This window comes from Dipteris shenzhenensis, chromosome 5 (genome assembly GCF_047967505.1).
Source record: "Dipteris shenzhenensis isolate YYH24624 ecotype China chromosome 5, Dip_SZ_1.0, whole genome shotgun sequence".
In the NCBI taxonomy this organism is placed as follows: domain Eukaryota; kingdom Viridiplantae; phylum Streptophyta; class Polypodiopsida; order Gleicheniales; family Dipteridaceae; genus Dipteris; species Dipteris shenzhenensis.
Window position 1 is genome coordinate 8,853,506 of NC_141600.1, and position 23,830 is coordinate 8,877,335.

The 23,830-nt window shown below is 47.2% G+C and overlaps 1 protein-coding gene across 1 annotated transcript in view; it reads left to right on the forward strand.

Moving 5' to 3' along the window:
• Window positions 1-7,536: 7,536 nt before the first annotated feature.
• The window catches only part of LOC147901585 (uncharacterized), a 292,960-nt gene continuing 276,666 nt past the window's right edge, over window positions 7,537-23,830 (forward strand). Inside the window, exons 1-3 of the mRNA XM_087375176.1 lie at window positions 7,537-7,630; window positions 7,768-8,002; window positions 8,184-8,454. Of these exons, the coding sequence (XP_087231302.1) occupies window positions 7,537-7,630; window positions 7,768-8,002; window positions 8,184-8,454 (600 nt within the window). The remainder of the gene's footprint in view (window positions 7,631-7,767; window positions 8,003-8,183; window positions 8,455-23,830) is intronic.

Here is a 23,830-nt window from a genome sequence, read left to right on the forward strand (position 1 = left end):
TACCCCCTTAGCAGGGGACTGGACACAGGTTAAAAAGAAAAGAAACAAAGTAAGCAAGCCTGCAAACGCCGCAAGTAGAGGGCCAATCGCAGAGAGAGGGATAGGGTTGACCGAGAGGCCTCGAAGGAGGATCAGCAGGAGCCACCTCCTCCAGCGGCAGGGGCCACCGCCCACTCTGCCGATCCTCCAGTTTTGGAGGTTTAGCCTCTACACCCACCCTTGCAATAGCAGTGAGCTTCAGGAGCTCCAGACGCAGTGATGGCAGAAGCTGCAGTTGCTAGTTCGATGAGGACTGCGGAGGAGCTGATCCAGAGCCCTGGCGAGCTAGATCAGTAGGGGGGACCTGATGTTGTCCTTATCCCTCCTCCTCCTCCCCCTCCCCCTCCCCCCCCAGACCCCTCCCCCTCCTCATCTTCACTTCCCCCTCCCCCTCCAAGGTTCCCCCCGTCCCCTCCCCCCCCCTCAGCCCCCCCTCCTATAGTCACCCTCACCACCCGCCCCCCTCCCTCGATCCCCCACGTCCCCACCGCTCCCTCTCCTACTGTCCCCCTCTCCACTTCAGCAATAGGTTCTTCCACTTTGACACCCCTACTAACTGGAAAGGGAACGATGATGCCCCCTTCTGCCTCCTCATCGCAGCAACACACCAATTCAGGGAGCGATCTTGAGGGATGAGGCTCGTCTTCCCAGTCAGCGGCTCCTAACCTCCAGCCTGGGCATCCCTTACCGCGGGACTTCTGGAGGTTAGGACCCTGGAACTATCTGGAGGTTCCGGACTCTTATCCTCTACCATTGGGGGTAACGCTCATGGTCCTTCAACCCCGAAAGGGGGGTTTGATCAGTGCAGTGGGATCTCCGACACACCCCGTTTAGAGATTTCTGTTTGCCTCCACAGGGGTGGAGAAATGGTCCCCGGAGGTGTTCGATGCTATTTTGGGGAATCATATTACACTCATGATGGATGAGTGGATGGGGCCACATGGACTAGACCTTTGGTACGCCCATGGTGCAGAGGTGAACTTCCTGCTGAGCTTCACGTGCGAGGAACCGGTGTGTGGTTTGGCGATAGGTGGAGCAGGCACACCTCTGGCCCCTCCAAAAGTGTGCGGAGCTGTTCGGGGTGGAAGCCTCCTTCATGATGAAATGGGCACAAAAGATCGGTATTCAGCCGGTATCCACACTAGTACGACGACGCACAGATACTGACTACTCGCCCTCTAAACCCCGAGAAATATCACACAAAGCAGTCTTTTTGGGACAGGCACCCACTCACAGGAGAGCCTTGTTCCCGACTCCCCTGTCCTCATGAGCTGGACCATAGTGAGTTGGAACATACACGGGCTTCACGACTGTGTTCTTAGCCAGCCATAGTACTTGATACTCCGGCAGGAGTTGTAGAGGGCAGTGGTAGAATGGACAGTGGACATCCTTATGATTCAGGAGCACATGTTTTCAGCTTTAGACATCAGACGATGCCATCACCCTATCCCAGGAAGAGGTCCAGAGGAGTGGTCCCCTACGGTAGGACGGAGTGGAGGGGTCTGCATCTCAGTCTCACAGACTTTGGCCCCAGAGGTCTACAATCAAGGCGAGCTCATTTTAGGACGGGCAGTTTGGATGGGAGTTCGGACGGGAGAGTCCAAGATCGGGATCCTGAACGTGTATGCCCCAGCGTGCAAACAACACCACCCGGCCTTTTGGAGTAGCATCCTGGACGACATCTTCACGTTCTGGGAGGCAATGGATTGGTCCAGAGAGGAGTCACAGCCGTTGGCCGTCCTTTTGGACTTTGAGAAAGCCTACGATAGGGTGGAGTGGTCTTTCTTGGAGGGCACTATGAGGAGATTGGGTTTCTCAGATAGATGGGTCAGAGGAGTTTCAGTGCTATATGGAGGGAGCTTTAGCCAAATGCTTATCGGAGGACACACAGGCGAGGCCTTTCCTCTGTCCGCTCAGTCCGCCAAGGGTGCCCACTTGCTCCCTTCCTCTTCTTGTTTGTGGCGGAGGCTTTGGGCTACTATTTGAGATCACAAGGGGCGGGTCTCACAGGGTTGAAGCCCCCAATCAGACAGGAGGAGGAGCTACTTGACTCAGAGTTTGCAGACAACACAGCCTTGTATGTTGAGGGCACCACAGCGAGTCTGGAGAGAGTCAGGGGCGCCCTTGCTATTTATTGTGAGGCCTCGGGTGCACGGATCAACTAGAGGAAATCTATAGGCTTTGAGGAGACACAGGAGATCCGGGAGTGGGGGAGTGACTTTGGCTTCAGATGGATACCGCGGGGCTAAACAGGGAGATACCTCGGATGCCAGGTGGGTATTGACATTACAGCAGAGCAGCATATTTGAGAGTGTTCGACGCAAGCTTCTCTATTGGAGCTCGGCCAAACTCTCCTTAGCAGGTCGTGCCTTAGTGGCAAACTAGGTCCTTCTTGCCACGGCCTGGTATATCGCCTCCTGCTAGTGCTTTCACAGAGGTTGCATTGGGCAGCTCCGACGGTTGGTACGGAACTTCCTTTGGGTAGGTTCAGATGGCACGAGGAACACTAGGGCCCGAGTAGCTCGATAGACAATGATCATGCCTGGGAGGCTTGGCCCTTTTGGGCAAGTTGGTGGTTCATGGCCTCACCCCAGGTGCAGAGCCTTGGAAGCTCCTCTTACAGCGAGGGCTTCTGAGGAACATCCCATGCATTGGGGGACATTGGCAGCCTTCACATCGATGGATCTTCTCAGAGGCCTCCCTTACAGGGAAGGGCTACCCCCTGATGAGGAGTCTTCACAGGGTATGGCAGAGACTGGCAGAGGGTCTCATCCGTGCTCCGCCCAGATGCAGAGAGGAGTTTGAGCGCCAGCCCCTTATGTGGCACCTAGAGATCAGAGATCAGGAGGGCCGTATGCTCGGACAGCGGACTCACATTGGTTGGGCACAGTGGGACAGTGGTCCAGCAGGGTCCTTTGGCCATTGGAGCAGACTACCTATGGAGACAGAGGCAAGGCTTGATGCCCTAGCGCATCTGCGAGGGGCAGGGTAGTGGATGGGTGAGATTGACTTAGCCATTCTGGAGTTCTGGTGGGAAGGACTTCACGTTTGGAGAGACAATAGATGGTTGGGGCAGTTTTCCCGTACTGGTGTTCCCTTGAGGATGTTGATGCAGCGCGGCAACACACACCCCGGCTTCTTCCGTGTAGGACTTGGAGGCCTACTTCAGCCACTCACAGAGAGTGACCCCGAGATGGATGGGAGTCTTGATGGGATACACTGGCAGATGATCAGAGTGGTGGGCCGTTTGGGGAAGGAGTGGCACATTGATCCTCCCAGTATTTTAGAGCATGATGCCTCTAGATGGCGCCTTTGGTTGTGGGAGGGTAGACCCCTGAGGGAGGTCCAGTGGGATCCGAGAGTGTGGTTCTGGCCCTCCAGGGGCGGCCCAGCTGAGCAGGTGGATGAGGTGCCCTTCTTTTCCTACACCACACGGATTGGTAGGAGGCTTCAGATGGACTCGTCGAGGTGGACCCCTTTGAGGGAGAGACATTGGGTGACCGAGAGAGTGCCTAGGGATGTGCACTCCAGGTTCTAGACACGGTTGTGGTCTAGCTCGCGGCCGAGGAAGATCTCTTACTTCTTCTGGCTGGCCGCCCACGAAGGCTTGCCCATCGGACCGTGGTTGGAGCAGATGCGAGTGGACAGGTAGTGCCATTATTGCTCCGATGGTGCCCTGGAGTCTATCCCGCATTGCTTGTGGAGCTGTCATAGCGCAGCGAGGATCTGGATGGGAGCCCTCAGGATCATGACATGTATGCAGAGTCTTCATAGAGACTAAACTTGGGGGATGGTGACTTGGTTGACAGAGGGAGGACACGTGTTTCAGATTGATGAGATCTCCCCAGCCTACTGGATATAGGGTCAGAGCATCCAGAGGATCGCACTCCACGAGGCAGTCCCCCCTGACAGTCTAGCTCCTCCTCCTAAGGAGGACAGTGTCTGGGAGGTGGTAGCTAGCATCACGGCTTGGAACATTTGGGTGGCTCGCTGCAGTCTTGTGATGGGTGAGCACCCGGTTCCACCCACGGCTACCCTAGTTGCCATATGGCAGGATATCATTTAAACTCTACGGTTCACCTGGGAGCGCGGGACTCCAGGCTCCAGGGCGACTATCGAGAGGCGTGCTCGTTTCTGCAAGGCTTGGTCTACAGGTGTTTTCTACATCTTCACTCCACGAGGGATTTGCTGGCTGTATAGTCCCCCCACTTGGCTATTAGCCCCAGTTCCAGAGATCCCCTAGGCAGCGAGCTGGGTTTCTCTAGAACAGGCCGGTTTTTCTTTCAGCCTTTTCTGGTTTTTTCCATACTCAGCACCTTCGGGGCTGCTGTCTTGTATGAAAATCTTTCAAGCATTAATAGAAGGTTCCTTTCTTTGAAAAAAAAAAAAAAAAGAGTCAATCCACCATTGCAGCGCTTCCAATTCGAGGATTGTAAGCTGGTTTCTACTCCATTGGAATCTATATTGTATTTCTCCTCCGAAGATGGGAGTGCCCCATTTGATGCCACTCTTTACCAGTAGGCTGTGGGCTGCCTTTATTTACTTATCTCCGTGGGCCTAATCTGCAATATGCTGTTTCCAATCAAGCAAGTACATGCACAAGCCCAACACACAGCATTGGTAGGCAATGAAGCGCGTCTTTCGCTACTTGAAGGCAACTCATGATTTGGGACTGTTCTATGATGATCTGGTTTTGCATGCATTCCTGCAGACATTGATTGGGTAGGTTGTTTTGACACTCAAGTGTAGCACACTGGCAACTGTTTCATGCTTGGCTTGTCATACGTATCTTTGTTCAGCAAGAACCAACCTATAGTTGCTGCTTCCATTTGTGGAGCTGAATACAAGGAAGCCTTCTCAACTATAGTAGAGTGTGTTCGGCTACGCAAGTTACTTTTAGATCTTCATGTCAACCAGAACACTTCTACCATCATCTACACTAATAGCCAGAGTGCTTTGGCCATTGCCCGTAATCCGGTATATTATGCACATACAAAGTACATTGAGGTACACTATCATTATGTTCGAGAGCAAACAGTCAACTGGAGATATATAGTTGTCCTATGTTCCAACGGAGGATAACTTAGCAGATCTCTTCACGAAAGCGATCCAAGTTTGAGGCTTTTCGGCATGGCCTACACATGGTACCATTTATTACATGATGTTGATCTCTATGTACAATCATAGGTTGGTATATTCATCATGGATGAACATGTGCAACCATAATATAGTTTCCAGGTATACTTGAGATGTATCCAAGGTACTTCAGCCATATCATGGAGGGGGTTTGTTAGCACTTAGCCCTGCTGTGGCCTTGTAGGCTAGTTAAGACATCTAGTAGTTAGGGTGTTTAGTCCTAGTTCACTTAGGACATTTTAGTCCTTAGTCAACTTGTTGAATTTTGGGCCAAATGTTGGCCACCCTTGTACTTTATTCCTTATCCATTTGCAAGTACTCTATAGTTCCTTCATCTTGTTGTCTGCTCCCTTGCATTCCAGCTTGGTTCCATTGCTTTCTGCACCCAACAATGATCTAGATGGAAGAGCGTTTATGCTTCATTTGTGGGATCATGGAAGGTTTTGAAGGACCTTCTTGAAGAACATAGACATCAGTTGACCAGTTGCCTCAGAGGGAGTGATAGAACAATTGCTCAGATAGATGCAACTATCCCTTTGGATTGGACCACTAGATATGGGAGACGATATAGAATTTTCAAGTGGATGGGTGCTTTCTCAGGCACAAGTGTCCCTTATGGGACCGAGGCAAGGACACTATGATCTTCAATCTGCAGTCTAGAAGTAGATTGGTCGAATTTTCTGACTCTGTGGTTTTTGATGCGCACATAAAGCTAGTCAGAATAGTGGGCCTTGGTGAGCAGTGTGCTTTCGCTTTTGGCTGGTACGTAGACCCTCATTTGGAGGATATCCTACTTGGTACTTGGAGGCTTTGGCTTTATTGGGGTGTCTCCATAAATGGGATCCAAGAAAATGGGAGTGGATTATAGCAGGCAAGGGTCTTCCTTTCTTTGACTTCACTTTAGAGTTATGTTATGCATCTTTTGCTTCAATTGAAATTTTCTTGCTTGTGTATTGTTGTCATACAATTTCACTAAAGTATCCCATGCATCCTTGGGCTTATTTGTATCTTGTATATGGTCTTGTATATGGCATAGCATAGAACCAGGCACGCGTAAGAAAAGTAATGCAGTACTTAAAACACTCTTTTCAACCAAGTCATATGTGCTTGAAGTTGTGGTTAAGTTAGATTCTTTTCAGGAAATCATGGCTCATGCTGATCACTTGGCACCAAGCTCCAATAACCTTTTGCAAACAAGGCCTAGAGTGCTCCAAAAGTGCTTACAATTGTTAAATAGTTCCATGAAGTGCTACAAAGTCGTAAAAAGTTAGTACTGCCTGTGAATTTCAAAGAATTATCTGAGATTGGAGACCTTCCAAATATCACCATTGGGAGAGTTTTCATACCACCTTGGAGTATAGAGATCCTTTTGGAGAGGTCTAGAAATCCCTCATGTATAGAAAAGTCACTCTCGTCTTCTAGCTTTCTATTCATGTAGGGATTGCAGTAAATCAATGGAGGAGTATGCTTGGAGCTGATCCCTCTTGTCCATGGTGCTTCTCAGCTGAGAAGTCTATTTAGCACTGCCTCTCAATGTGCAGACACACCAATATCATTTGGATCGGGGTTAGCAGAACTTATGGGCATATTTTCATTCTCCACTTTGTTCGATTGGCATTCAATTGTCTAGCTGTCACTTACTGGGCCTCAACTTTTTTATAAGAGTCAGGACTCCTGTTGGGCTATCGCGGTTTGGCACCATTGTATACAGCTTTTGTCGACTTCATGCTGTTCTATCTCTCCATACAACCCTTCTGATTCATCAATGGACACTTGCTGGGAGGTTATAGCGAGCATCACTTATGATGATCTAGATGCATAGAGGCTATTGATGTCACCTAGGTCTACCTAGCTCATACCATGGCCAGTATTTGGACTGATACTATACACAACTTGATGACAGGCATGATGTGGCACTTTCAGCCATAGTCCTGTTTTTTCTCACGTTTTTCATTCGCTCACACTTTTTGGGTGGTATTTTACCACCAGTTTTTCATGCTCCACATGATGTATCCATGGCTTCCATTTCTTCTCTCGGCTGTTACTCTCATACTAAATAGAAGTCTACCCCCCCCCCCCCCCCCCCAAAAAAAAAAAAAAGAGCATTCTACCTTAGTGACACATACCAAGGAAAATACAACTCCCCAATGACATGTACGATTCAAAAAACACAAGGATATCCCTCCGGCTGGCTGTTCTATGGGGGACTACCTCGTACAAAGGGTTATTAGAAGTTGGAGGAAAAATATAGGATATAAAAAACACAAGGATATCCCCCCGGCTGGTTACTTTATGGAGGATTACCTCATACAAAGGGTTGTTAGAAGTCAGGGGGGGGAATTTTTTTTCATCTTGAGCGCCATGGCGGACAAACTTGAGTTGTATCTATTTATTGCTCTTGCAAGGACCTGTCACCTTCCCATTGAAATATACATGATGCTTGGATGCTTGCTTTGTGCTGACATTTAATTCAGAATGCTCCATTTGAAAATGGATGGAATGCACAGAGAGATTGGATTAAGTTTTCCTCATATTACTTGCCTGACTTATAATTGTGATTTAGAGTATTTATTTGTGTTTGGGTTCTGCCAGCCCTTCAGGACATTTGCGAGTATAATGACATAACAGAAGATCAGTTGATATGTGATCCTGAGAGCATCACAAGTGTGGAGATGTTTATGCAAGGTGTTCCGCAGATATGCTGCGTGTCCTTTTTCCCAAACCTCATATCTCTGTCATTGGTCCAACAGAATATTTCAACTATCGAGGGTCTTCATAATTGTTCATGTTTGCGGATACTCCGTTTGAATGAAAACAACATTCAAAGGTGACTTTCCCACCATTTTCAAATAAAAAATCTCCCTTACCATGATGTTAGAGTCATTAATCTGTTTTTAGTATGCAAGGTAATTAAGCTCGCTGTCTTTTTACCAAAGTCTCTGGGACAGCAGATGACAGACTTTCGCTGTCAAACCTAATGACCCTTGGAGCATGGCTTTTTGTTGCAGACTTGAAGGGCTTCAAAGCTGCTCAAGACTCGTGGAGCTTTACTTGCACAGCAATAAGATACATCATATCAAGAACATTTCTCATCTTACAGCTCTTGAGGTTCTTTGGCTGGCAAACAATATGATAAAACAACTCGAGGGACTAGAAAATTGTGTGAGACTTAAGGAGCTCAATGTAGCTCAAAATCCTATCAGCCAAGTTGGAGAGGCATCAAACATGAAGTTATTGGAGACATTGAATGCTGCTGCAACAAACATAGGATCATTTAAGGTTGGTTTGTTAACAAGCCTTTGAAGATCATGCATGTACTACTTCGCCAAGGAGTCCAAAGGATGATGGGAAATGTATAACGATAAGGAATGATGGGAAATGTGTGAATGAGAAAAAGGAAATGTATAACGATAAGGAAAGTGGAGAATTTCTGGAGAGAGAGGGAGCATAAGGGGGGGATCTCGTGTGGTGTGGACAGCAGAGGATCACATCGGTGAATTAGAGTTTGAGGAGAGGGATCTTGTGAAGAGACTAGCCCTTTTTGGAATGAAATGGAAGGGCTGGTTTTAGAGGAAATGTGCTTTCATCTCTCTCTCTCTCTCTCTCTCCTTCACCTCTGTTTGCATCCTACGTATAAAGAATGAAGTTTGCCACTCAACTTGAAATTTGTTGACATTTTTGGTGGAGACGTTGGGTAGCAGGCTGGTCATGTAAAGGGGAGACTTCCAGAAACTATCTTGGTCGGGAGAGGATACAATCCAAAACATGTAGCCTGTGAGGAAGTGATGTGATGATCGCTAGGTGATGAAGAAAGCATCGAGTTTGTAAAGGCAAAATCATGATCGCCAATTGAGTGACATGGGATGGGAATGGTCAACTAATAGTGAGCAAAAGCACGAGCTTGTGGAAGAGCGCTTTTCTGTGTAGTGTTGGGATGCCAGGCTTTGCATGTCTATAGTGCGAGGGTGGATGCTCGAGGTCACAGAGGGCAAGATTGGAATCACATTTAAAGTAAAAGTATCAACCAAGTTGCGGCCTGCTGGTATTGTGATAATTCTTTCTATCTTAAATGGTGTGTTGCCCTATCAGCTAGATTTAGATTTAGATGCTCGTTGGGGAGAGACTAAAATGAAAATGTTTAGACTTCACAAGCAGTTGTAGCTTGAATGAAGAGATTTTGGACTACCTTTTGGTTAGCCTTCTCCTTTAGTGCTAGCCTTCATCATGGCTGAGTCTGCCCTTCACCTCCGGAGTGCCGACAGAAACTCCGTACGAAGACTTTGTATAAATGGATGCTCAAGTATGTGTGGGTGTGTGGATTTGTATGTGTGAGAGCATATTTTTATACTATGGTCTACACCCACTGTTGGGCGCTGATGACGTCAGTGGGGATGTCATAGTAGCTAGTCCTTGCTATGCATGATGGAGTTTATGGTTTTCAACCTTGTGAGTGACTATCATGGGATTGCAACTGCACTATGTTGTGTTTTTAGAGGATGAGTTTGGGAATGTTCCTGGATTCATCTAGGTATATCAACAAAGGACAACACATGGGTCTACGTAAGGAACAATAAGAGGATGAGCTAAGGAGGATGAGTAACGTTAGCTGGGCTGCAAGACGTTGATAATGGGGTGGATTGCTTGACCAACTCTACTATTATGAGACGAGTGTTGCAGTAGAGAGGCACGCACGGCTATGTGGATAGTAATTGCTAGGAGGCTGGTGAAGCTTGTATATATGTTGAGGTGTCGTGTGTGTGGTGTGCCGGTCCTTCTGGTGATCCCGACCTATCCCTACTGCTGCCTACGGTCCGTTCTTCCTCCTACGCTTGCTCGCTGTTATCAGCCACCTTTCTAGAGCTCCGTCTGGTCTCTTTTCCACTTCGTTCCAGCCTCCTGCAGCTCCTCGTTTGTGTGTGTGTGTTCCATCCAGCTCTCCGTTTGTGTGTCTGTGAGCACGACGATCTGCTCCACGTTTCCAGCCTATTCACAGCCCTTACCTCTGCTCGTTGAAAATTCGTCACTATTTCGCCATCCTGTATGCCTTCTCAAGCCACCAAGCGCCTCGCTACGGGTTTCCTCTCAGATCCTGTCCACCCTTCCAGTGCGTTCGATTAGCTAGTTGTGTGTAAGGCAGTATCTCTACAAGTTTTCTGTCGCAACAGGTTCCTGTGTCCTCTTGTGTGTAAGGCAGTATTCCAGCAAGCCTTTTGTCGCAATAGGTTTCGTGCCTTTCTATCAAAATTCCGTGCCTTGCTGATATAGTGTTGCCCCCTTTTTTCCGATCTAACTCTTCCTGCTGAATTGACTAGCTTCAATGGCAGAAACAAGCAAGTATTATGTCAAGAGAGCACTCTCTCTAGAACCTAAAAGGCAATCAAGGGAAACTCTACCCCCCATAGCTCCTTCATCTGAAGATGCTTCCTATGTGTTTGACATGTTGAATGAGGATTTTCAACAAAGTAGAAGAGAATGGATGCTACCTGCTTCGGAACTCACTTACAAGATGAAGTTGCCTTCTCTTGTGCATCCTCTGAAGAAGCTCTCTCAAACTGCAGTCATCATCTTTTTCCCAGGCAAAATACCCTCGGCTAATGATGTGGGACAATGGGTGAATTCCCTCCTAGGTGGATGCTATGAAGGAGGAGTCTATTTTGCCTCCCGAGGATTTTATGAAGTTCATCTCTTGGATGCCTTGACAAAACAAAAGATGCTGGAAATGTCCCCTTTATTTTTTGGTCGTCAAATGATGCACGTCCCCTTTATTTTTTGGTCTCCTAATAAGGACTATCAGGATCTCATCAAGCATCATTGCCCTGTATGGGTTGAAGTGGTTGATTTTCCATATTACATGAGAACAGAGCTTCCTGGCTTAGCGATGACATTGGGACAAGTGATCTGTCCCCCTCGTCCCACAGGTAATAAAATCGTTTTTGCATCTTATGGGATATTGATAGACCAACCCCTCCTTCTATTGCAGTTGAGATTGAGGGTGTTAATTTGGGAAATAAATATTTCACTTTGAAATGGGGCATTTTTGCTGGAGCTTGTTTCTCTTGTCACAAGTTTGGGCACCTAGCTTCTGAGTGTCCCTCTATCCTTCATCCGCCTCCTCCAGCTGCCATTCCTCCACCATCTAATAAAGGAGGTCAGAAGACATGTGGAAAAGACTGAAGCCAAAGGAGCAAAGCCTTCAGTTCATACAGGGAGCCAAGCCTGTATGCCTTTCAAATTTCAGCTTCTAGAGCTCAAATGTGGGACTCCATAAAGCAATATCCTTGGTCCACAAATGCTCTACTTTGTGGTGACTTCAATAATTCTCCTCACTGGAAGGACAATACCACACATAAATCCCATATGCTGCCCTCTGAAATCCAGCAATGGGAACATATGACTTCATCACTTCATATTGCAGATTTATGGACAGCAACATTTGGAATTTGCTTGGAACTCTTTTGTACATCGTATTCAAAATGTCATCAAGGAATATGGAAGATGGTACATGGCAGAAACCAAACAGCATATCCAATGGGCAAAATCATATAAGCAGTCTTTGGTACAGATTAGCCATCAAAGGTCTCTTTCTGCTTCTGAGCAGAGTTCATTGTCTTGTGCTTCTTCCATAATTGATGCTAATGATAAACGCAAGCTTTCCAAATGGCAAACAAGGGCTAGAGTTAAGCCTATGCTAGATAAGGGTTGTTCCTCGAAATTTTTCTTTCGGAATTTACATGCATATAGACAAAGTCAATCTATCATGAGAGTCAGGAAACCCGATGATCTTTGGACCCAGACTTTATCTCAGCTAGAAAAACAATGTCTGGATCATTTTCAGCTTCTTTTTTCTCAGCCATCTTCTTCTACTCCTCAGGTTGTGAATTGGCTCGGAGCAGATTTATTGAGCTTGTTTCTCCTATTGTTTCTTTGCAAAAAGCTTCAATGCTGGAAATGTCTTTTTCAGATATTGAATTGGATGAAACCCTCAAACATTTGGGTAAACATAAATCCCCTGGCTGGGATGGTTTGACGATTGAATTTTTTGTAGCATTCTGGGCTGAATTGAAGGGTCCAATCTTGAAGCTCATTAATGTAACCTGGCAGCATCAACATCTTCCCTCAGCTGAGACTATGGATGACTGGAGGCCCATCACATTGATGCTTGTTATATATAAACTTATTGCTAAAATGTTGGTTCATCGGATAAAGGATATCCTTCATGATGGACTTCATCCCAGGCAATATGGTTTTGTTCCAAGAAGGAATACACATGATAATATCTCCAATACTCTCATCGCAATGGAATATGCAAAATATTCAGCTCAAGATGTTTTGGTCATGCAGGTGGATGTGGCAAAGGCATTTGATACAATACAGTGGGATTATGTCTCTCAAATCATGTCTACACTTGGTTTTGGGCCAAAGCTAGTTAATGTCATATATTGGCTTTACTCAGATTCCACTGCTCAATGCTTTATAGGGAATCATTTGTCTGAGTCTTGGACTTTGGAACGATCAGTTCGACAGGGATGCCCTCTCAGTGCTTTGCTCTATGCTATTGCTTCACATCCTTTGCTTCTTTATATGGATCATCTGGTTGATACTGGACAGTTAGTGGGGCTTCAAATTCCTGGTTCACGGCCTTTCATTGCACAGGCTTATGCAGATGATTCATTCTTCATGCCAAAGAATAGTCCTCTGGAACTTCGCCTATTGATGGATACCCTTTCTGATTTTGGATTGGCAGCTGGTCTAAAAATTAATTTTCAGAAATCAAAACTCTTGCATCTCAAGCATTGCGACTGGCATGCTATCCTTTGGCCCGGCCAGATTATTTCTCCGGAAAACATAGTAAGACATTTGGGTTATCCCATTGTCTGGAAAATCAGAAATAAGCAACAAATATCTTGGGTATTAAACAAAATTCAGGACAAATTAGAATATTGGAAGATCTCCACTTGGCCATTGCATGTTCGGCTTCGAATTGTCCAATCCATTGTTCTAGCTTATGTCCAATTTTACCTTCCTCTATTACATTGGTTATCTCGAGATCTCTCTTCTTTTATGTCTCAAGCCATGGAGATTTTTTGGAAAACTAAGCTTCATAAAAAAGCTTTAAGGTTGCTCAAAATGGACCTGCTTTGCTCACCAAGAATGCATGGTGGTTTGAATATTATAAACATGAAATTTCATGTGTTGGCAAGAAAGATCACTATGCTCAAGACCTTTTTTCAGCAAGAGCAGCCTTGGTCTATCATGTTGGCATTTTTGTGTGGTCAGATGCGCACAAATGCTTATGGACATTGGCTAGTTGATCCATTGGAAGTAGTACTTGGCAAATTTCAAGGTAAAATCCCTGGTTGTCCATTTTCTACTACCTTGATTGGAAGAAAGTGCTCTCTCGCATCAAATGGTCTCCCCATCCTGCTTCTATAGCTTCCTCGCTTCGAATGGAAAGCCTTCATTGGAGTGCTGTTTTTTACTCTCCTCTTGCTATACAACAACCAATCAGAGCTTACAATCTTATGAAGTTGGGCATCCGGTTCATTGATGACGTGGTAGGTACTCAGGGGCATATTCTCTCTTTTTCGGCAGTATGCCAACAATACAATCTTGGGATGCATCATAGACCTATATGGAAAGCTATTGCAGATCTCTTACTCCCTTTGGTTCCGATTCCAACATTGGAAGTAAGAGACAGGCTTCAAGATTGGCATCTTCAGTCTTCAAGTCTAGGATTATCCTCTCAGCCTTTGCATCTATTGACTTCCATACAGGCTTATCGATTGATATCACCTCCTCCATGGTTATAGTAAATATTAGGCAAGTAAAGGAAGTGGACAGTTATGACAATAGTCTAGGTTAGAAGAGTCTTATATAATAAGTTATGGCATCTGAATAAGTCTTTAACTTGGTGGAAAGGAAAATTGAAATTGATATTGAAGTTGAAAATGCCATTGAAGCAGAGACTCTTTCTCTGGAGATGCATTGTTGGTATTTTTCCAGTGGGAGTGAAATTGGCTCAAAGAAGGATTGCATCTCCTCTTTGTCCAAGATGTCATCATACTCCTGAGAGTATTCCGCATTTATTGTGGTTCTGTTCATATTCCAGAGACCTTCTGGACAAGATCTCCTATTTTTTATCTCTCAGATTTCCTGCACACAGGTTCTCCAGGTTTTTCTGGATGTTTGGCAGATTATTAGCTTCTTTGTCACAGTATTCTCTTTTCTTCCATTGGATCATATACTGGGCCTTATGGACCCTCTGGCTACAGTGAAATCATGCATATCTGAATTCACTCCTTCAGCACCCTTATGAGTTCTTCCGATCCTCATTGCGGCAGGCATCATATTCTTCCGAGCCTCATTGCGGCAGTCCCATATGATGCCTTACATGAGGAAGATTTGGATGTTTCTTGCATTCAGCTTTTCTTTTACTGTTTCTGATGGATAGGGCATTGGCTCTTTTCTCGAGCACTGCCCTGATGTAAAATGGATGTTTCATAATATAATTTTCTTAGTTTCACAAAAAAGTATATGTTGAGGTGAGCTAGCAAGGCCGCCAAGGTTCCTTGTAGGCATAGAGCCTCAGTTGAAGCTGAAGGTGGAGGTAAAGATCCCAAACTTTTGCAAGTAGCACTTCATTGACGCCTTGGAGTTGAGGGGTGAATGATTGCCAACATAATGATCCGGGTTTTGTTATATGTAGACAGTATTATCCTCATATCTCCTTGACAAGCAGACTAATAGAGACACCTTGAGGCCCTAGAGGTGTGTGCAAGGAGAGAGACTTGACAATCAACCTTGAAAGATTAAGGTTATCACCTCATGGGCGGTATTGCATCGACATAGCTTCACTCACCAAGTGGAGCTAACGGAGATCATGCCAACCTACATATACGTAGGGGCAATCTCCACAATGATTCATGCAGCTAGGGCACAGCTTATGAGAGGTCAAGGAGTTATGGCTTGACTAGAATGATAGTTACTTCCAAGATCCTTTGACGAAGGATGGTTGTTCGATACCTTGATGCGGCTGACTAGGGTGATCTTTGAACGATTGAGTGGAGGCTTAGAGTGGATATAGGTGATAATGGGGTCCAAAATGATTCGAAGCAAGCCCTTAGTTTCTAATTAGATAGTGCATACAGAGTTGTTCATGATGCCACTTATTCCAGATACCACTACTTGAGATTGATGCCATTTTTCATATAGTGACATATCTTCATCGGATTTGGACCTTTCTCGGTTGGAGGCTATCGAGGTTAGCATTGGAATCATCCAAGCGACTAGCAGACACATCCTGGTATGCACTATATCCAGATAGTGTGCCAGTCAAGGTATTTAGTTGCCTTTTCAGTATAATATGAGTGCCTCACCCTCTTGGATTCCACAGGATGAGATAAAACTATATCATATGGCTAGACCTACCCAAACTCCATAAGTCGCGGACTTGGGGAGGGAACCAGGAGTTTCCCACCAAGCTATAGTTTTATCACGATCATTTCTTGAGATTATCAGAGGAAGAAGTGATTATTAGATCCTAGTACGTGAAGGATAGATGAGTCCCACATGCAGTGAGGATTGCCATTGGACTGTTGCGGGTCTTGTCCCACCAGTTAAGGATTGAGATGTAAAGAGCTACAGGCACACCTAGAGAGCAGCAGATCTGCAAGCTATGCACACTGGAGGAGGTGGAGACAGAGGAGCACTTTCTATGTACATGCCAAATTTACTATGAGATTCGTGGATGATATCACTGCCTTTTTTCAAGAGGGGCACAGGTTTGGACCAGTTTCTTGATTGATCCATTTTCATGATTAGCTCTACATCGGTCTATACTTGATCGAGACGCGATGACATAGAGAGACTCTGTCGAGATAGATCAGACAACAGGAGGTGATGGTGACATGGGAGATAGACCTAGACCTGATGCAGCAGCATGTCATGACTCCTTCACATTCAAGTCAGCACTGTAGGAACAAAGTGGAGACAGGTTGTAAACACAAGTGAGCAAGAGTGCACACACTAGAAAGCTCCAATAGAATTGTTCAAATGAAACAATACAAGTACTTGGTATATATAGTACCCAAGTACTACTGGTCAACCATAGGGTTGACTTTATGCCTACAACACCATATCTTTGTAATCTCTTACAAATCCCCCCTCAAAGATATGGCTGAAAGTACCTTGGAAACATCTCAGGTGTACCCTGCAGTACCTAAAGTACCATGGTTGCACAAATTCATTCAGATGGATATGCAAGCTATGGGAGTACATGAAAACAATGTCATTGTGAATCACTTCACAACCCCCCTTGACATTGTGAGAATGTCTCTGATCCCCAAGCCATGTCGATGTCATAAGAAAAGATATGTTGACAAGGCTTTGGTGAAGATATCCGCCACATTGTCCTCAGATGGACAATAGATGAGATCAGTGAAGCCATCAGAAATACAATCCCATACATAATGATAATGATTTTCAATGTGTTTCATGTGAGCATGAAAGATAGGATTGTTGGCTATGGCAATGCAACTCTGGCTGTCACAGAAGATAGAGTTTGCTTCGCCATCCTGTGCATGATGCAAGTCATGCAAAAGCTTCCTTAACCACATTAACTCCGTAGTGGCTGAATTTGCAGCTTTGTACTCTGCTTCACTAGAGGAAAGAGAGACTCGCTCTTGCTTCTTACTGAGCCATGAGATACAAGCTGAACCCAATGAGAAGCAATAGCCAGTAGTGGACCGTCTGTCGTCAATGTCCCCCGACCAACCTGAGTCGGTGAAACCACTCAGCGCTAGATCACAATCTGAAGCATAATGCAAGCCAAGAGAGAGAGTGCCATGGACATATCTGAGAACCCTCTTTGCTGCATTCCAATGTGTGATCGTGGGACAATGGCTCAAAAGCCCTGTGGCGTAGGCAATATCAGGCCGTGTGGAGCATAGATATATCAAACTGCCAACCAATTGCCTGTACAAAGTGCCATCAAACTTTTCAGCAGCATCATGCTTACTCAGCTTGAGTCCCTTTTCCAATGGAGTAGCCGCAGGCTTATAGTTCTCCATTTTAAATTTCTGCAACAACCCCTTCGAATACTTTGTCAGTGACATAGAAATCCCATCATGGGTCTGCCAAAACTCAATGCCAGCGGCTGCTGCTGCTCCCTGCTCCTCCTGCTCCCCTCCTCGCTGCCCCCTCCCTTCCCTCCTCACTGCCCCCTCCTCTCCCCCCCTCTCTCCCCTTCTTCCCCCGCGCGCTGCCCTCTCCCCTGTGCGCTGCCCCTCCCTCCCTACCTGCTGCAGCCTGCTCCCCCCCCTGTGCTGCAGCCTGCTCCCCCCCGCGCTTGCTGCTGCCTCCCTGCATGGCCCCCCCGCGCTGCTGCCTGCACGACACCCCCCCGCCCCCTCGCCTCCCCCCCTACTCTTCCTTGCTCCCCCCCTCTCTCTTTGCCTCCCCTTCCCGCGGTCCCCTCTCCTCCCCTCTCCTCCCCCCTCCTCCCTCTCCTCTACTCCTCTCCTCCCCCTCTCCTCCACTCCTCTCCTCTATCCTCCCCTCCTCTCCCTTCCTCCTCCTTGCTGCCCCCTTGCTGACTCGTCCTTCCTGGCTTCTTCTTCTCTCTCCCTTCTTCCTTCACCCTCTCCTTCATCTGGAGTATTCCTATTCTCTTATAGGGGTCTCCTGGGTTTCAGGAAAGCGGACGGAGTTATTTATTTTTTGTGTTTGAATCGGCCAACACACCTCGATTGACGAATGGGTTCCCATTCAGTCAATCTGTCTCCGCTTACACCGGCCACAAGAACTGTCACTTTCTCAAAAGACGAGCTGCAGCAGTTGCAAAAGGATTTGAAGCATGAGTGTTCCACAACTCTCTTCGCACGCACTCATGGCTCCCACCCCTCCAGGTCACAAGCTAGAGATTGGATGCTTGCGGCGCTTCCTCAAGAGCTCGCCCCCCACCTTAAGGATGTTTGTTTGTTGGGACGAGGTTTCTTTCAGGTGTGCCTAGATTCCCCGGACGTCACAAGAGACATGCTACAGGACGGGTTTCTACTTCTAGGCTACAGGAGGATTTTTTTGTTTCCTTTTCAAGTGGGATTTGACCCAGTTGAACAGGACAAGCAGGGAGTTTCTGTTTTCATCAGGTTCCCTGGTCTCCCCTCAGTTTATCACCGGCTTCTTTCAGTTATTGGCGAGAGGTTTGGTGTGGTAGCAGAGATCCCCCCTCTTCCTGGCGAGCCCTCTTCGGCTGCTGAGGCGGTCAGGATGGATGGGGTACCCAGGGTTAGGGTCATTGTCCAGGACCCCAATATTTCAGATGACCAGATCATGCTACAGCGACCCGATGGGTCTTTCTTCTGCCAGAGATTTGAGGTTGCAGGTCGGCAGGACGAGTGCAAGATTTGCAAATCCTCGGGGCACTTCGCCAGAGATTGCCCAAAGAAAAAAAAGAGGCCCAGAAAGCAACCAGCTCATACTAGCTTACGACAGAGAGCAGGAGCAGGACCTACCGCTCCACAGGCATGGCCTCAGACATGGGCTCCCCCCCCTCCTAGGGCTACTCGAGTCCCTTCTGCACCCCGCACCACCTCTGGTCCACGGTGGGTTCCGGTCGCGGCTAGGCCCTCTACTTCAGTTCACACATCCACCTCTTCGGAGGCTACCCCCTTGGAGCCTCGGGAGGAGACTAGTGTTCAGGAGCCTTGTTCGACTCCACCCTTGGATGAAGCTGTACCTTCCTTAGCAGCCCTGGTTGTTGGCACCTCGTTCGCAGCACTTTTTGATCAGGATCTAGTACAGGTGCCTCCCTCTTTGGACAGAGGGAAGGGGGTCTTACATTCTCTTCTTGCTTCAGTAGGAATCCTTCGTACCCCCTTCCTAGGACTGGCTCAGTGGAACTCCTTTTCTGCTCTGGAGGACCTCTCTAACCTCCCAGATGATGATTTTGTACCCTCCACTTTTGGAGAGCCATTATCGGCATCCCTTTTGAGAGATCCTTCTCTCTCTCACCTGTGGACTTTCCTCCCCTTGGACCTCGTGTGTATGGCAGGAGGTCAGCTCCAGTAGAGGTTTCTTTTTCCACCACCAGGTCGGGTAAGATATTCCAACCCACTTCCTCCCGTCGATGAGGATAGCCAGTTGGAATATACAGGGATTGGGCGGCATCCCTCATCGCCGTCGCAGACAGCTGATCAGGAAACAGCTCCATCCAGGTGTTTCAGGTGGTTCCCTAGACATTCTTTTTCTTCAGGAAGACAAACTGGATGTCAGAGATTGCTCCAAGTCAGGTAAGTCGCTCTTAGGCCGGACTTTTTGGCTTCCTGCCTTGGAACCAGAGGAGGTACATGCATTTTAGTTTCAGATTCTATTCTCCCTCTGGTCATTGGACACGGTACCATAACCCCCTCCTACGCCCAGTGGGTTTTACTTCTGATTGACGGACGTAAGGTTAGTTTCCTCAACCTGTATGCTCCGAACAACAGAGGGGAGCGTGTTATGTTTTGGAAAGAGTTGCTCTCGTGGGCTGACGTTGCGGATTCGTGGATTATTAGAGGTGACTTCAACATGGTTGAGGCACCTTCTAATAAGAAAGGGGGCAGAGAAGGTGGTATCCACTCCCTCGAGAGAGCAGCCTGGGATGACTTCTTGTTCAGGTTCAGTGGCAGAGATGTTTGGTCAGATGATGCATTTCATATTCAGTCTCAGTCACTTTTGTTTTCCTGGTCGAACCATAGGGTGCAGATGCCTATCCATGCTCGGATTGACAGATTCTATGTGGGTGACTGGGCTCTTGATAGAGGGGGGACAGTTTGCATTGCACCTGGTGTTTCCACTTCAGACCATTTTCCGGTAGTTTTGTCCATCTTAGAGCCTCATTTGAGAGGGCGGTCTCACAGTATCAGGATCCCCGATGCCTTATACACGGATGAGACTCTCATAGAGGCAGTGTTGTGGCCACAGCACTTGCCAGTATCAGCGACTTTTATCACTCCGTTGCTAGTGCTCGGCGAGGTGAGGTACTCAAGCGGGAGATTGGTATCCGCCGGCAGTTGGCAGCCTTACAGAGGGAGGAGTAGAGATGACCATCAAATGCTTGGATACAGGAGCGCCTTGCTACGGCAAGAGCTCACTTGCAGACTTTGCTTGATCAGAGAGCAGAGTATGCCTTCCATGCACGGGAGTCCTTTTGGATACAGATGGGAGGGAGAGTCAATAAACACTTTTTCTCTACACTTGGTCCCAGACATAGTAGAGAGAGTGTCAGGCAGGTTATTGACTCTGACGGCGTTTTGCAGTCCCATCCGGAGACCGTCATGCACTTAGCGACAGCTTTCTATGCCTCCCTACTTTCCACAAATCCTAACACACAGACCAGAGATGTGGCTAGAGATGAAGTTTGGCAGAGTTTACCTGTGCTGGTCACCCCAGAGATGTTATGCTCACTTGATGCACGCTTTACCAACACAGAATTCAAGACTGCTCTCTCCGTCCTTCATAAGGGCAAATGCCTTGGTTCCGATGGTCTTACTCCTTTTTTTATAGCCTTTTGGGATATCATAGGTGATCATATTACTTCAGCGCTGTAGGGCATTTGGGACTCGGGTGAGATGCCTGACTCACTGATCGAGGGACTCATTCACCTTATCCCGAAAGGTGGCAACTGGAATTTTGTATCCCATTGGAGACTATCACTCTTTTGGGCACTCTTTACAAAATCCTTGCCAAGGCGATCAGCATTCGATTACAGCCCCTTCTTCCAGACCTCATCCATGATACTCAGACAGGCTTTGTGCATGGCAGGAGCATTTTTTATAATATCTTTTCCCTCTAGGAAGCCACAGAGTGGGCTATGCTGAGCGGGCAGAGGCTAGCAGTTCTACTCCTGGACTTCGAGAAAGCCTATGACAGAGTAGATTGGGGTTTTCTTGAGGGCACTCTTCTACGGTTTGGATTTTCAGATGCTTGGATAAGAGGGGTGGCCTCCCTTTACAGATCAGCCCACAACCAGGTTTTGATCGGAGGGAGAAGGGGTGACAGGTTTCAGATTTCCAGATCAGTTCGTCTGGGATGCCCTTTAGCTCCCTTCCTCTTTCTTTTTGTGGCAGAAGCTATGAGTATCTTCCTTAGATCTCAGGCTGAGGTTTTTGGGTTGAGATTGCCCTTGAGACAGGAGCAGGAGCTTCTTGACTGTGAGTTGGCTAATGACACTGCTATTTTTATTGAGGCCTCTTCGCAGTCACTTGATTCTTTCCGAACAGCCTTGGATATTTTTTGCTCAACTGCAGGGGCACACATTAACTGGCATAAATCCTTTGGCTTTTGGATTAGTGATGAGGACACTCCAGGTGGGGAGTTGACATTGGCTTTTCCTGGATTCAGAGGGGTGTTCCTATTAGGTATTTGGGATGCCAGGTAGGATTGGGCATCTCTCCAGGACAACAGTTTGCCCCAGTACTAGAAAGTATAAGAAAAAAGCTCCTTTTTTGGAGCTCTGCCAAACTCGACCTTGCATCTAGAGTTGTGGTAGTGAACCAGGTTCTCTTGGCCACCGCTTGATTTGTGTGTTCTTGCTGGTGCCAGTCTATTGCATCACTCAGCTTATTAGACTCTAGTCAGGAATTTTTTATGGAGCGGACTTGATGGCACAGCAGATGTTGCAGCGAGGGTGGCCTGGGAGACCATTATTCTCCCTACATGTAAAGGGGGCCTTAATATCATTGACCTGGACTTGCAGTGCAGGGCATTGCTTTGTAAGGTGGTGGTGAGGGGACTCGTGTCTGGGCAGGAACCTTGGAAGGATTTATTTTTAGGACGCATTCAGGCTTGCACACCAACCTTGGGAGATGATTGGGTGGACAGCCCTCGCTGGATTTTTACTTCCGCCCCTCTCAGATCTCCTGCCTCTCCTCTCATGACTGCCATCCTGAAAGCTTGGGGGAGCTTCAGGAACACTCCTCGAAGGATTCCACCTTCTACCGTCGAAGAGATTGATAGGCAACTGATCATTTGGAATGATAGTATACTTGACAAGCATGCTAGACCACTGGGCACTTCCCATTACATGCAGTGGTCTAAATGGGAGAGAGGCCCCGCCTACACAGTAGGCACTTGGAAGGCTTTTATCAGGCTGCGTGAGGATTAGAGATTGCAGTCCGTGAGTCACCTCAGAGGGGTAGCACGCAGGATTCAGCAGATAGATGCAGCCGTCTCGATGGAATGGACAGTTGAGTTGCCTATTACTTCCACCACTTGGATGCGAGCTTTTTCGAGGACAACAGTTCCTTTACAGGTGATCGCTCTTCGAGGTCTCGAGGAAGATGCACTGGTCTTTGACGTTGGGGATGGAGGTATACTCTCTACATCCAAGGATGATATTCTTCTAGAGGTTGCCTTTCAGCCTGTCAAAATTGCTTGTTTTGTGGACCATGGAGCGGGCTTGCAGTGGTACTTAGACCCCGACCCTCTACTCTTGGCCTTGGGATCCTGGAGGTTGTGCTTATATGGAGGTGCACCTATCAGGTGCTTGCAGTGGGACCTAGGAGAGTGGGAGTGGATAGATCATGGGCACCGAGAGAGGGGGATTCCCTTCTTTCATTTCATGGTTGGTAATGCAAAGAGATTTCAGCTGAACAGCAGGAATTGGATTCCCTCCAGAGCCCCCCATTGGGAAAGCTTCTTCATCACCACAGATTTGCGTAGAAATTTCTGGAGGAGGCTCTGGAAATCCCTCAGAATTAGAAAGATCGCTCTTTTCTTTTGGCTTTCTATTCATGGAGGGATTGCAGTGAACCTATGGAGATCACGATTTGGGGCTGATCCCACTTGTCCTCGCTGTCATTCTGCAGAGGAGTCAATGCGACATTGCCTTTGGGACTGCAGTTAGGCGAGGACTGTTTGGAAAGGGGTTGCTCGGATACTCAGCATCTTTCATACTTCCCCTTTCTTCATGACTTGGGGCTCGGTCGCATGGTTATCCCTTACTGGGCCCGAGGTGTTTTATGAGGGTGAGCCTTCTTCTTGGGCACTCTCGGTCCGCCGGCAGGTGATAGAGCCCTGCTCTCTTCAGGATGTACCACTTACTCCCTTTAGAGCTTCTCATGCTTCAATGGACACCTCTTGGGAGATTTTGGCTAGCATTTTCTCTTGGCACATTTGGAGAGCCAGATGTAGAGAGGCCTTGGATGGCATCCAGATACACCCATCACAGGTGTTCACGTGTATTTGGACTGACACGGTTCACACTTTGATAGCCATATGGGCTAGCATGCAGGGCCCTTCACGGGCAGCCTCTTCTAGAAGGACTATATTTCTTCGAGTTTGGAGGGTTCTCCCTTTTTCTCGGAGGTTTCTACTAGATTGAGATGGCACTATTAGCCTCAATCCTTTCTTTTTGGCTCTTGAGCTTTTCATGCATTGCATGATGTATCCCGTATGGAGCTTGCTCTAACGGTTTTCTTTAATACTAAGTCTCTTTTTGCAAAAAAAAAAAACTCAATGCCAAGACAATAATGCAATAGGCCCAAATCTGTCATGTCAAAGTTGTGACATAAAGCGGACTGCCCTACTGTAATTTGCTGCAAATCACTGCCAGTCAGTATGATGTCATCCACATATAGTACCAACATGACCAATTCTAACTTTTGCTACAGAACAT